Genomic DNA, 15,067 nt, shown 5'->3' on the forward strand with positions numbered 1-15,067 from the left:
AAAAATGTTACAAAGGATGAATGAGGCAAACAGGCTGCATATGTATACATATAAAAGTGTGTATGTGCATGTGATAAGAAGATACATATTTGTGAACATATGTACCAATGAAACCATTCATTTTTATTTACAAATTCAGGCTTTTAAATATAACTATTTATCTAGAGAAGAAGATACTTTGAGATAGAAAAATAATGGACAGTTCATTTTCACAAGTGTTCATTGAAGGGCAGGTGAGATGCCTTAGTGTTTAGTGTTGGCTACACAAGTCTAAGGACCCGAGTCTTTGGATCCCTAGCACCCACGTAAAAACACTGGGCATGATGTACACATCTGTAATCCCTCACTGATGGGTCCCTCGTGTTTGTTCACCAGCAAGCCTAGACACTGGCCACTTCAGTGAGTTCTGCTTAATGTCAGACCTCATCAACAGTTGAGGTGGAGAGCTACTGAGGAAGACGCTTGACTTTGATCTCTGGCCTTCACACCACACACATTCAGGCATGTCCACAGATGTACATACAAAGGAACACAACATGTACACACACATGCAAAAATGCATGCATTGGTTATATTTGGCTATTGGAATAGAAGTGATGTCCATATTTTTATTTGTGTTTTTAAAATATTTAATATGCTCAGCTTTGTCATTAGAAGTATTCTTTTGAGAGAGAGAGAGAGGCGGAGAGGAGAGAGGCGGGGGGGGGGGGGGGCAAGAGCAATCAATCTTATAAGATTTTGAAAAAAGTTAATCACAAACATATCTACATGGTGACATATCCTACAATCTTATTCCTAAACCTTGTATATATTTACAAATAGCCCCCTGCCATCTGATTTTAATAATGGTCTAAGGGATTCTTTCTTCCCAGACAAAAGCTAAGTGTCTTTTCTAAATGATTATCGATTTTGCATCAGATCTATGAAGCAGGCTTTGGAATCCCACTCAATATGAATTTCACCAAACTAGGAATCTTACACTTTTGACAATGACCCAACTGTGCTGTTGACTGTTATGTATATTTTTGTTGGAAAGTTAAAAAAAGTAGTTGCATCCATTTTTTGAATGCATACTTTGAAAACCGCATTATTCGGGCTGAGTTTTTGACAATATTTTCATTCAAGTCTCTTTGTGTGTAGACTTGAATGAAATTTCTTTCCAAAGTGTTAATACAACAGAATCCTCACATGCTTTAAGTCTGACTTCTGCCTGGTCCATCACGGCTCTTTGTCATGAGCTTTTGTCCCAGTGTGTAGAGAAAGTACCCCGATGTAACCGGGATGCCTCCCTTGCTCATTCCTATTGTCAGCTGTAGTTTGGCTCAACTCTGCTTTTGCCTGTGTCTCTCCTAGATGACAGCAGGGCTGGTGGCCAGACAGCTTGCAGGAGAAAGAAAATGAAAACAAACCCAGGACCCTCTGCCAAGACCAGGGGTAAGATGGCGTCTGTGGGTCTTTCCCCTGCCCCCCTGAGTACACACAGAGTTTGTTAAGGTTTAGGGGAATCTAAAACCTTAACAAAGTCTACTCTAGCTTACTTGTAAATTTGAGAGCAGCAAAATCTAGAAGCAAAGCTGTTTGGAGCAAGCCTGTGACTGTATTTCTGTCATCAATCTTATCTGTCTTAATTTTTTCCTTCCCTTTGAGTTGAACCTGATTTTTATGGAAATTCTTTTAACTTGCCCATTGATTATTAAAATGTCTAGATTGGGTGACTTACAAGAAGAAAGCGAATCTGCTGTCTCATACTCCTTTTCCTCCTCCCTTTTTGTGAGTTCTTTCTTATCTTGAGCAGGCCCTGTAGCTTCCCAGTTCCATTTTTGCAGCAACAGCATTCCACACCAGCAACTGAGTGCCCTTTCTGACCTGAGGTTCAGTTTCTGAGACAGCAAGACTCTGTCTGAAAGAGCAAACAGCAAAGGAACAAACCTTCTTGCTCTCTCCCATCTAAAGCACCTCCTCTCCTTCAGCTGGGCAAGCCCTAGAATAGGACATGGAAAGCAGGGCTGGTTCCCCCCGCCCCATTTTTAGTGGTCCCTGGAGCCCTGCCTCTGTTCAATAGCAGCTGGTGTAAGCCCATCCGGCTGGGGAGGTTAAGAGAACACGATGACTGGGCTTGTGTAGGCGTCTTGTGTGATGGGCTTAGCTGTGAAATGATGCTGGAAGTAGAGGATGCTGTCTCTCCCATGAGATGCTCCCATTGCTTCCCCAGAGGAAAGAAGAGGGGCCAGATACCAGGTTGGCCTCATTAAAAGAAATTCAGCTCTTCTTCTGGGGCCTGGTTTAAGGGACCCGTTCTGGCCTGATCCAATCCCACTAATGTGCTCTGTGGTCTCAAAGGTGGTTTGGCACTTTGACTTAGTATGTGTGTCCTTGGACCTCAGGAGACCAACTTAATCTGGTTGTCTGAACCTTTCCAGGTTTCTCTCCCCCCCACAGGAAGTATGCCCTTAGTTCTGAGGAGACTGACCTTATTTGGCATCTACTAAATGAATCCCAACAATTGCACTTTCTATTATAATGCTAAATAAACAGTTGACAATAAGAAGTTGACAAATCTGTCATACTTCTAAAGTTTAAGACTGGCCATAACAATTATTTTAAACTAATTTAAATCATATTTTGACTATTTATGGGTTTTGCTGTTGTGAGGGAGAGATGGAGTAGAGGAGACAAATAGAAGAATGATCTCCACCCAACTCTGCTAGGTGCCCATCATCTCCTCTCTTTGCTCATCCAGTCAGTGCTCAAATGGGGAGTTAAGAAGAACATCTCTGGCTACCATCTTTATGTAAAACAGAACCGCTAGACAGCTCCTGTTTGATGGTCATGTAGCAATCAGTGGTGGTCACTAGAGTGAGAATCAGGACAGTTTTATCAAAGCCAAATTTCTCTGCTATATTTTCTGTTTTTCATGAATTAGGGGTAAAACATTTGTTGTTATGTATCCAACATGCCACTTGTAAGAAAGACTTAGAAGCTAGAGATCTGAGGAGCAAAATGTCCCAAGTGTTAAAGGAATGACCCCAAGAGATACGAGGCGGGGGGATGTGTACCTACAAAGTGAAACAGAAGGGAACATCTTTTTCAGTTCCAAGAAAGCATAGATATGAGAATGTGGATTTCAGTGCTGAGCTGCTTCCTGTGACATGTGGTGACATGAAGGGAGTGTTAAGCAAGGATAAATTCAAGCAAGGTGAGTTTCATGCTTTTAATTTACAAGTGCTAAATTAAAAAAATCACAAGCAATAACAGAATTACTTAAGGAATTGGGGGTTAGCATGGCTTGAAAACAGGAAGGAATCCTAACATGTTATATTCACACTTGAATAAACCATACCTAACAGATGCTCACAACAATATGGATGTAGCCATGAGATGCCCAGAGAACAAGCAAGAAGCCCATGAACTTCCATCCATAGATGGAAACTAATGTATATTTCCCTTCCAATCAGACATAAATGTAAAGAGACCTTCAGCCTCTGCCTCCACATCCCTGGATCATCAGCACCAAGGCAGGGCACTTGTCATGGTGAGACCACAGGATTGGGAAGCAGAGAACCCAAATTCCAGACTCAGCTTTGCCAAGTGTGATGGTCTCATTCTGTAGTGGTGGAGGGCTTTCTGAGCATGAAATTTCTCATTTTTAAAGTAAAGGACCATAATATAAAGCCTGACCCATGATACATCCACGAAGATTAATTTATATTGTAGGTAGAACATATTCTGCAATCATACACCATAAAGGTTTGCAAAACGAAAGTACTAGTATGGACTTCATCTCAGATTTCTCTTAATATGAGCTTGTGGATGTCAGTTGACAGAAATACATTGTCACTATTCTTAACAGCTTTACTGAGTTATAATTAATATGCCATATAATTCAGCACTTAGAGTCTATGATCAATGGGGTGTTTGACTTTGGTACGTTAGAAAAAAATTAGCATGGGATGTATTTGTCCCCCTCTGTATATTTAGTGGCTGATGCTCATTCCCACTTCACTCTGCTGAGCATTCAGCCACCCAGTTCCTGTCCTATAAATCTGCCCACTGCACACATTTCATACAAATGACATCTTGTAATGTATGTCACTTGTGACTGCCTGCTTTCACTTAGCACAATGATATCAGGCCTCATCTGTGTAGGTTATGCAATATGTTTTTAAACTCACAGATAATTTCATATTCCATTGTATGACTATATCACATTTTCTTTGTTCTTCAGTTTGCACAACTATGCCTTTGGCTATAATGAATAATGCTGTTTTGATAATTTGTATAAACCATTTATGTGATATAAACACTCAGTTTGAGGTACATACACAGAAGTAGAATTGCTGGGTCATATGATGATTATATGTTGAACTCAGTAATGAATCACCAAAATGTTTTTGTGTTGGCCAAATTGTTTTATATTCCCACCAGCAGTACAGGAGACTTCCAATTTCCCTATAATAAATAGCTGCTATTTCTTCTTGTTTTTTATTATGGTCATCTTGGTGGGACATGAAACTGTGTTGTTGTGATTTCCTTTGCATTTTTATAAAAATGAAGATACCAAACATATGACTAGCTTTTAAAAAATCATAATCTGTATTTCCATGAGATAATATTTACTTATGTTTGATGGTACCTACCTCCAACTACAGCGATGGACAAGCTTCTGTTCAATAGTCTCATTAAACTGGGTAGACAACGATGTCACAGAACTCTCAAGTTTGTAGAAACCACCTGCAGCCTCAGTTCTAAACTGAGGACTCCACCTCCACCTTGCCTGGGGCCTCCTGAGACTGGCTGTTCTCCAGCCCGAGAGCTCAACATCAGGTTGAAATCCACTCACCCTGTGGAGTCAGTCACTAGCTTGCCCTTGTCTAATGACCCTGAAGTGCTTTTAAAAGGTGTCTGTTGGTGGTGATTGTCATTTTCTTCATGCATGAAAATCAAAGAAACAGAAAAGGATTCAGCAAACTCTTTAGGGAACTCCAGGGCTGAGCTGGCACTCCTGAAGCCAGAGCAGAGACCTGACTCTTCTGCTATTGACTTTGAGCATGGTTTGGGCGAACCCAGCTCAGTGTGGTGGGAGGCCATGAATCTGAGCACTAGGGACAGAGCAGGTTCACAATCAGCCTACTGTGGTCTTACAGGGATCTCCATGAAGTCCATACAGAGTGAGGATGGGAACTGGTACACACCCCCTGAGTTTGAAATCCTGGGAGGCCATGGACAATCAAAGAACTGGAGATTGAGTCTGCGCTGCTACAACTGGCCCCTGAAATTCCTGATCCAGGTATTGCAATGAGGGCGGGGGTGGGGAGAGGTCAATGCTTCTTCTTGCACTGTTTACATATCACATAGGTGTGAGGTACAGGAAAGCCCTGGTGCCAGTGAGGTTTTCCTGTCACTCAGGAGAGACGCATTGCTGGGAGGTACACCCTGCTGGTGCTGACAAATGATAGATACAGAACCTCTGAGGAGGGAATGGCCATTCAGGACTGGGGTTCTTGCAGAGAAATTTCTGCCCTGAAGCCAAAGGAAGAGGTGACTGTCATATGAGTGAAAGGGAATCTAGAGGAAGGACATGCAAGCAGCTGCAACCAAGAGGGTTGTGTGGACAGAGGGGGATGGGCTGTGTCTATGGCACAAGCCATCAATTCAGGTTGTTTGTGCACGATCTTATCGCTGCCCTAATTACCTCAGTTCAAAATGTGGACAAGGGATCAGCGATGTCCTTGAGGTTAGAAATGGCAGTTGAAGACTCGGCCTGATGGCAGGAGCCTGTGGTCTCAGCACCTGGGAGGCAGAGGCAGGAGAATTTCTATGGTTTCGAGGCTAGCCTGGTCAAACAGCAAGTTTCAAGACCACCAGGGCTACATAGAGAGACCCTGTTTCAAAACACCACAAAAAAGAAAGACAAAGGAAATGGCAGTTGATATATGTGATCATCATCATCGTCATCATTATTTGGTGAGCAGGGGTTGAACCCAGGACTTCAAGTAAACTAAAGAAGACATCAGCTCTAAGCTAACCCCAGCCTCCTCCTTCTCCTGTGCTTCCTGTGCTGCCATGACAAACACCATGACCAAAACGGCTTGGTGAAGGAAAGTGCTTATCTGACTTACAGGTTACAGTCTGTCATGGAGGGAAACCAAGGCAGGAATGGAAGGCAGAAGTATGGAGGCAGGGACTGAAACAGAAAACGCAGAAGAACACTGCTCTTTGGCTCATGTTTAACTGCCTTTCTTATTCAGCTTAAACCCAACTTAGTAGGAATGACACCACCCACAGTGGGCTTGGACTTGTATATCCACCCACAACCAGTAAAATGACTCCGCAGACATGCCCATGAGAGACAATTCTTCAATTGATGTTTGCTCTTCTTCGGTATGTCAAGTTGACAATCAAACTGTTAGAAACAGACTACCCTAGACATGATTTCATTATCTCTCTATCCAGCAAGCTAGTATTTATCCTATAATTCTTAGCTCAGATATCTCACCCCTTCATGACTGTCCTGGCCCCTCAGCTCCCAGAGACACCTCTTAAACTGTTTGAAATTAGTTCCCTGTGCTGGTGGTTGTAGCACATGCCTTTAATCCAAGGACTCCTAATGCAGAGGTGGGTGGATCTCTGAGTTTGAGGCCAGCCTGGTCTACAGTGCAAGCAGGATGACCAGGGTTACACAGAGAAACCATGTTTTGAGAGAGAGAGAGAGAGAGAGAGAGAGAGAGAGAGAGAGAGAGAGAGAGAGAGAGAGAGAGATTTCTCCCATGAGCTTTCTCCTCTATCTCCCCAAATGAGATTTTCTGTCTTGGTGTGCTCCAAATTCATCGAGTATGTGACACCCTAGATGCATGCATCAGCTGTGTGTGAACTGACTAGTCCTAGCATGGAAAATCAAGGTGAACATGCCAGGTGGGAACAGAGAACATGTAATGGTAATGAGGAAAATGAGGGAATGAGGGAACATTCTCAGGACTTAAGGAAGAGGGATGTCAGGAGGTATTTCCAGCTGCCATAGGCCAGAGTCTCTAAGTTGTAGGTGATAAGAGGGAAATGGGGTCAGACAACTTGGATCTGAATAGTCCACAGAAGATCTAGGCAGAACTTCTGCAAGGAGATTGGAAACACCAGACTCACACCACTGAAATACAGATAACTATGCACTCATGTTCTTCTATCTTGCAGGAAAACTTTCTACCCAATCCTCCACGAATATATGGCAGGAAAAAAAAGGTGAGTTCTCATGTGATTTTACACACAAAGCTTCTTATTTTATGATGTGTCAGTTGGGTTATCATACTTAAAGTCACCCCTCACTCCTTCCTCTACTTTCTTCTTTTCTTGTTTTCAGCCTGTGTCTTTACTCATGCTACTGTACTGTGTGTAAGGCTAGGTCTTCCTTCAGTGTTGACCCCTTTGAGCTGGAGATGATAAAGAGCCACCAACATAGACTTCAATGGGCCACATATCACTGGACACTGAGCTTCATGGCTCACTGAGGTTTTGCACTTCAGGCCTGTGTATTATTTGTCATTTGCATTATTGCCTGGCTGGTTTGAACTCTGAACCACTGGGACGTTTCATCCACTCAGTTTTCTAGCAGGAAGCTACCATGTAACCTATTACATGGTCAATGGATACTTTGAAGCCCATTGCCTCTACCCTCCCCCAAATGCTAAGAGTACCTCTTCCTGGATCACTCAAATGAGCTAGAAATGTCCAGTCCAGGCAACCATCCTTCTTCCTGGGTGCAATGCTCCATAGCAACAAGAGGCAATTGTCTCTCTCTTGTTTTGAGTCTCTATTTGCAAGAACAGAATTCCCAGAGAAAGAGCAGCCAAGATCCATTTCCACTTTCCTAAGTCTCTCAGGGCCTCTTCATCTGTTCAGAGCCCTGATTCTGGGAGCTTCCATGTCACTGTCAGGATCACATGACAGCTTCCCAGCCCATGCAGGACCGTTTAAGCTTTCTGGTGATAGCTGGTGTGTGTCAGACCCTCTGGGATGGTCACCAGAACCATTATTTATGTATGCCAACATCTGCCTTGAGATACCTGGATTCTCTTTCCCCAAGCAAAGCCATATTTACTCATCTGTATAATGCACCATTACCAAGTATCCTCAGAACATCCAAGGACTGTAGAGAAGATGGAAAGAACAGCCCTGAGGGACCTCAAGGATTGTGTCAAAGTCACTGTCTACATTAAAGAATGCCAAATAGTGTGAAGTGGGAGATTCTAGAACAGTGGACAGTGGCACCCCTCTCAGGTGACTGTGTGCCAGACCATGCTTCTCTCCAGCTCTGGTCCCTGGACTGGGGTTAAGAGCTGAGAATGGCTGAGTCACAAAGGAAGAATGACATGTCATTCCAGTGGCTTTGCAAAAGCAATGAGAAGTCCAGTGTTGCTTCTGAATGTGCAGCCAGACTGACTTCTTTTTGAGTTGGGAATAGAGGGGTGGGACGCCATTAAGAGGAAAGGCTGCAGCCCTGGGTGCCTTGGGCTCATTTGATTTTCAGGGCTATGACCTCAGGAGAGCTACAAATGGTGATAGATTTCCTCTCTAGGATCTCCCAGACTCCAGAACTCTGAGCCTTATGCATTCTGGGATATGATTGGTACTCCACAGCTTCATTCTCACTTAAGCTACTCTCGGGGAGGTGCTGGTGTTCGTGGTTGATACATCCTGGGTGGCCAAATTGAAGAAAAATGGCTGACAGCCATTATGTTTGAGGACTGGCTGAATTGTTCAAACCAGCCTGTAGAAACCAGACCCTGCCTATTTGTATGACTCCACAAAGGCTTCCTGGGGACCAAGAGCCAGGGAGTGGAACTTGCTTTGGGTCAAACAGTAGTTTGAAAACATCTCTTTCTCCAGAGAGATGCACGGGTCCATAAAAATAGGTATGGAAAAAAGTAGATATTTTAAGGGAAACCCTCTAGACAGAATAAAACCATATTTTTTTTTTTTTTGTGCCTCTCCTGGAACTCACTTGGTAGCCCAGGCTGGCCTCGAACTCACAGAGATCCGCCTGCCTCTGCCTCCCGAGTGCTGGGATTAAAGGCGTGCACCACCACCGCCCGGCTAAAACCAATATTTTAATCAAAGAATTAAGGAGTGAGTGCCCTCTGTAAAGTGGTGGTTTCTGGAAACCCCCTACATGTGCATGAGGCCATGGTTTCTAAAGGCTGAAGTGAAAGTGAGACAGAGAAACACATTTGAGTGCTCATGATGGAAAGCCTTAGTGAGAAAGCCCCCACATATTAGGTCATGGCCTTATGTGACTGAAGTACCTCCTCTGATTTTGCTGTTGGCATTAACTTTAATTTGTTAGATGGGAACTCAAAGCACTTGAGTTGTTCGTACCCAGCACAGTCTAAGTAATAATACTAACTTTAGCCAGGGATGATGGCACATGCTTGGAATCCCAGCACATGGAACATAGAAACAAGAAGATCAGTAGTTCAGGTCCAGCACTGGCTATATAGTGAGTCTAGGGACAGCCTGGACTACCTGAGACCCATCTCAAAAATAACAACAGGTGGTGGTTCCTGTCTTTAATCCCAGCACTTGGGTGGCAGAGCCAGGTGGATCTCTGTGAGTTTGAGGCCAGCCTGGTCTACAGAGTGAGATCCAGGACAGGCACCAAAACTACACAGAGAAACCCTGTCTCAAAAAAAAAAAAAAACAAACAAACAAAAAAAAAAAAAAAAACAAACAAAAAACAAAACCCAACAGTAAAGCTGGTGGTGATAAAACAGACGTAAACAACCATCATTTGACTACTTAAATGAACATATTCAAATCTTTCATTTAATATTGTCATTTCAATTTTCCCTTTCTGCAGAGAACACAGAATTTGTACTGTTCTCCAGCTGACCCTTGTGTAAGTACTGACTCCTAGCTACAATCCCTGAAGAGCCCCAGCCTTCCCCTTGGTGCATTGCCTATGTTTTGTTGCCTCTTCCCCTGAAAGGACTCACCATCAACTTGGTTATGCTACTCTGGGTGATAAGCAAAGATTACTAGATTTGTTCCCAACCCAGGGAGGAGGGGTCAGTCTGGGTGTCTGGGCCAGAAGCACCCTACCATGTGTGTTCCCGTGTGTTCTCATGTCCTCATTCGCCCTAAAGGTGAGGATGGGAGACAGAGCTCTAGATGTCTGGGGTCCCTGGGACAGAGCCTGGTGTGGCAGTGGGCATGGCTGGCCATGAATGAAGGGTGAGGAGCAAATACGAGAGGAGACAGCATCTGTAAAAGGCAGTGTGTGGAAATATAACATCCCAGCATGCATCCCAAATGCAGGTAGAGCTCAGGAGGAGGCAGTCAGGCCTCATGTGCAAGCTCTAGGTATGAACCTCTCTTTGTCCTGAAGAAAATTTCCTGCAGAGTGAATGGCTTCTCATGGAAACCCTGGGGTCAGTCTGAAGGGAGCCATCATGGGCCCATCTGGTTAGGACCAAAACCACTACCATGGACCAATTCACAGGGTGTTTTACCTTGGTCAGTTTGGCTGGTTCTCAAGCACAGGCAAACCATCTGTGTTAGTCAGGGTTCTCTAGAGTCACAGAATTTGTAGATGGAATCTCTCTATATATATAGGTATATATGAATAAATTTCATATATATTGAATAATATATGTGTGAATTTATTAAATATATATTTAGTATATAAGTATATTTATTAAATATATATATGAAATTTATTAGAATTACTTATGGGCTGCAATCCAGTGAATCCAACCAAGGCTTGCTGTGAATGCAAAGTCCAAGAATCCAGTAGTTGCTCAGTCCCATGAAGCTGGGTGTCTCAGCTGGTCTTCTGTATGTGCTGGAATCCTGAAGAAGTAGGCTCCAGTGCCAGTGAAGGAATGGATGGGCTGGCAAGGCTAGGGCAAGCAGGAAAAGAAGAACAAACCCTTCTTTCTTCCACTGTCCTTATATAGGCTTCCAGCAGAAGGTGTGGCCCAGATTAAAGGTGTGTCGTGTCCCCCCCACACACACACACACCTCAAGATCTGGATTAAAGGTGTGTGTCATTCCACCTCAAGATTTGGATCAAAGGCTTGCTGTCTTCATGCCACAATGCACACAAATGGTGTGCCCAACATTTCTGGATTATAGTTCATTCCAGATATAGTCAAGTTGACAACCAAGAATAGCCATCACAATCTACCCCTTGTCAACTGGACACACAATCATATCTCCTTATGCCATGATTAATTTCCAAATAAAAACAATAACGGAGTTATAATAACACTTAAACATAACTGTGCCATATACAATCACAAACACATTATATATTTAACTAGGTCATAATTATAACTAAAGTGATATAACTATCTTTCATACAACCACAAATGAATTTTAAATTTAGAACAGATGGCAATGTCCCTTGGGAGACATCTTATTAGTATTCTCTTAATTTTTTTTTTTTTTTTTTTTTGAGACAGGGTTTCTCTGTGTAGCTTTGCACCTTTCCTGGAACTCACTTGGTAACCCAGGCTGGCCTTGAACTCACAGAGATCTGCCTGGCTCTGCCTCCCAAGTGCTGGGATTAAAGACGTGCGCCACCACCGCCTGGCTCTCTTAATTGCTATTACAACATTTGATAAGGAAATTGAGAGAAAACACAAATATCTGTACAAATACATTCTTAGCAAAATACAACAGAAGCACTCATAACAGTTATAATTCTCATTTCTGCAACTGGTCATGTTGCCTTAGATGGTCTTTGGAACTACCTTCCTCTACTACCATTCTGTATTTCCTCTACCCTAGGCAAGTCCCTCAACAGATCTTAGCTCTTTTCCTAGAAAAGTGACCCACACCTTCATTCCTGATGGGTCTGTGCCCTTTGTCATCCTGCCTGGATCAGGCTGTTGTAGCTTCCCATTGACTTTAATCACAGGACACAGTAGCACCAAGAGACACTCTAAAGGATCTCCTGCACTCCAGACATAATCCTTCTTACTTCCATTATGGAGTGGCAATCCAATCTTCCCATGGTAATCTGGATGATTCACCCTTCCTAACGCTCTTACTCCTTTCTTAGCCTATTGGTTTAAGGGCATCGGAAGCCCAAAAGGACCAGGGGGAAAGGCTTAGCTTCTAGTTCAATGGAATGCTTGTTTTGGCTCCTGGCAGGATCACTCCCCCTCCTCTGAAACCAAATCTTCTAGGCTAGCAGAACTTAGGGATGTGGAAACAGGAAGCAAAAACTTTCCTAGTGGGTCACTAGGGATAATAGTGAGCAAAACTGTTTCCTTTCTCACCTCTTGATTCCTGGACCCACGGATCCTGGCTATGGGAGAAACAGTACCATATATTGGATGCTGATTCAAACATATACCAGCCTCCAGACTGCTGCCACCTAATTGGCACTGTAACTGTGTCTTTGAAAGGCCATTCCATCTTTCTATCTTCAGGATGTGAGGAACACGGTAAGACCAGTGGATTCCATGATCATGGGCCCATTGTCACACCTCTCTGGCTGTGAAATGAGTTACCTGCTCAGAAGAAATACCATGTGTGGAATACCATGTTAGTGGATCAGGTACTCTGTAAGCTTAGATGTGGTTTGGGGAGAAGATACCAGAATAAGTATCTACTCCAGTAAGGACAAAGCAGTGTCCTTTCTGTGGAAGAAATGGTCCAATGTAGTCAACCTGCCACCAGGTTGCTGGCTAGTCACCCCAGGGAATAATGCCCTATCTGGGGCTCAGTGTTGATCTCTGCTGTTGGCAGATATGGCACTCAGCAGCAACTGTAGCCAGTCAGACTTGGTGAGCAGAAGTCCATGTTGCTCAGCACATACATAACCCCCATTTCAGCCACCATGGCCACTTTGTTCATGTGCCCATTGGGCAATGACAGGAATGTGTGGGGAAAGAGGCTGGCTGTCCACCAAGCAAGTCATCTTATCTACTAAAGTACTGAACTCCTCCTCAGCTGAAGTCACCTTTTGATTAGCATTTACATAAGACACAAGTATCTTTCCATCCTTTGCCCATTTGGAGAGATCTAGCCACATACTTCTCCCAGATGTCTTTCTCACCAGTTTTCCAATCATGCTCTTTCCAAGTCCCTGACCATTCATCCAATCCATTGGCTATAGCCCATGAATCGGTAAACAATCACACATCTGGACTGTTTCTCCTTCCAAACAAACTGTAATATCGTGTGTACTGCTTGAAGTTCTGCCCACTGTGAAGATTTTCCTTTATCAGTCTCTTTCAAGGTTGTCCCAGAAAGGGGTTGTAATACTGCAGCTGTGTACTTTTATAACGTGCAGAACCCTCAGTAAATTAGCCCTAATCTTCTCTTTCTCAGTCAACCGACCATAGAGAACTCCCCACAAGGTGTGTGCTTGGCAGTAGACAGCATTGTAACAAGAGTAGAAATTGTAGGCATTTGGGCAACTTTTTATGTAACTTGCTTGTGCCTTCAGGACCTGCTCAGGACCAATCATGTATATACCACTTCCATGTGAAAATAGATTGTTCCTATGCACATCTTACTTTATGACTTGATGGTCCAATAACACTCAGTTCAGGTCACATGGTAACTTGGTGGCCCACTCTCAAATGTTCAGTTTCCATAACAAGTGGCCCAATAGCAGGCCAAAAGCTTTCTTTCAAAGGGAGAATAGTTGTCTGCAGATGATGGTAGAGCCTTACTCCAAAATCCCAAGGGTCTCTTCTATGATTCACCTGTAGAGATCTGACAAAGGCTCCAAACAGCACCCCTATCTGCCACTGACACCTAAGTATCATTATGTCTGCTGGATCAGTATGGTCCAAGTGGTAGAGCAGCCAGCAGAGCAGCCTGGACCTGTTGAAGAGCCTCCTCCTGCTCCAGGCCCCACACAAAGCTAGAAGCTTTCCAAGTCACTTTGTATGGACCAGAGTAACACGAAGTGAGGAATGCGCTGTCTCCAGATCCAAATCGACCCACTAAATGTTGTATTTCTTTCTTGGTGGTGGGAGGGGCCAGTGCAATAACTTAGCTTTCACCTTAGAAGGAGTATCTCTGCATGCCCCACACCACTAGATTCCTAAGAATTTCACCAAGGTGGACAGACGGTCCTTGAATTTTGGCTGGATTTATTTCCCATCCTCTGACACACATATGTTACCAATGAGTTCAAAGTGGTTGTTACCTCGTGCTCACTTGGTCTGATCATCATAATGCTGTCAATATAATGCACCAGTGTAATATTTTGTGGAAGAGACAGATGATCAAGATCCCTTAACTAAGTTATGATACAGGATAGGAGAGTTAATATATCCCTGAGGTAAAACAGTAAAGATATACTGCTGGCCTTGCCAATTGAAAGCTAATTGCTTCTGGTGGTCCTTATGGACAGGTACAGAGAAAAAGGCATTTGCTAAATCAGTAGGTGCATACTATGTACCACTACATCTGGTACAGCAGCTTCAATACAGAGTCACTACTTGATTGAGTTTTCGTTAGTCAACTGTCATTCTCCATGATCCATCTGTCTTCTGCACTGGCCAGATAAGAGCATTAAATGGAGATGTGGTGGGAACCACAACCCCTGTGTCTTTCAAGTCCTTGGTGGTAGCACTAATTTCTGCAATTCTGGAATGTGGTACTGTTTTTGATTCACTATTTTCCCTGGCAGAGGCAATTCTAAAGACTTCCATTTACCCTTCCCAACCATAATAGCTCTCACTCCATAGAGGGAACCAATGTGAGAACCCTGCCAACTTCTATGTATATCTACCCCAATTATATATTGTGGAACTTGGAAAATAACCACAGGATGAGTTCGGGGACCCACTGGACCTACCATTAGCCAGACATTAGCCAAAACTCTATTATCACCTGGCCTCCATAAACCCCTATTTTAACTGGAGGGACACAATGTTTCTCGGGATCTCTTTAAATCAGCGTCAATTCAGAACCAGAATCCAATGAAACCTAGAAAGTCTGACTTTCCTTCCCCCAGTGTACAGTCACCCTTGTAAAAGGCCTCAGGTCCCTCTGAGGAACAACTGGAGAAAGATTAATTGAAAATTTTTAGGTGTCTTCTCAGGGTCCT

General features: G+C 43.5%; 1 protein-coding gene across 1 annotated transcript in view; it reads left to right on the forward strand.

Moving 5' to 3' along the window:
- LOC114697859 (nuclear body protein SP140-like protein) overlaps positions 1-15,067 on the forward strand; it is a 49,770-nt gene that overhangs the window by 24,616 nt on the left and 10,087 nt on the right. The window contains 5 exon segments of the mRNA XM_037210036.1: positions 1,354-1,434; positions 3,092-3,196; positions 5,145-5,287; positions 7,186-7,233; positions 9,848-9,886. Coding sequence (XP_037065931.1) covers positions 1,354-1,434; positions 3,092-3,196; positions 5,145-5,287; positions 7,186-7,233; positions 9,848-9,886 — 416 coding nt within the window.

The sequence above is a fragment of the Peromyscus leucopus genome, chromosome 13, assembly GCF_004664715.2.
Source record: "Peromyscus leucopus breed LL Stock chromosome 13, UCI_PerLeu_2.1, whole genome shotgun sequence".
NCBI lineage: Eukaryota > Metazoa > Chordata > Mammalia > Rodentia > Cricetidae > Peromyscus > Peromyscus leucopus.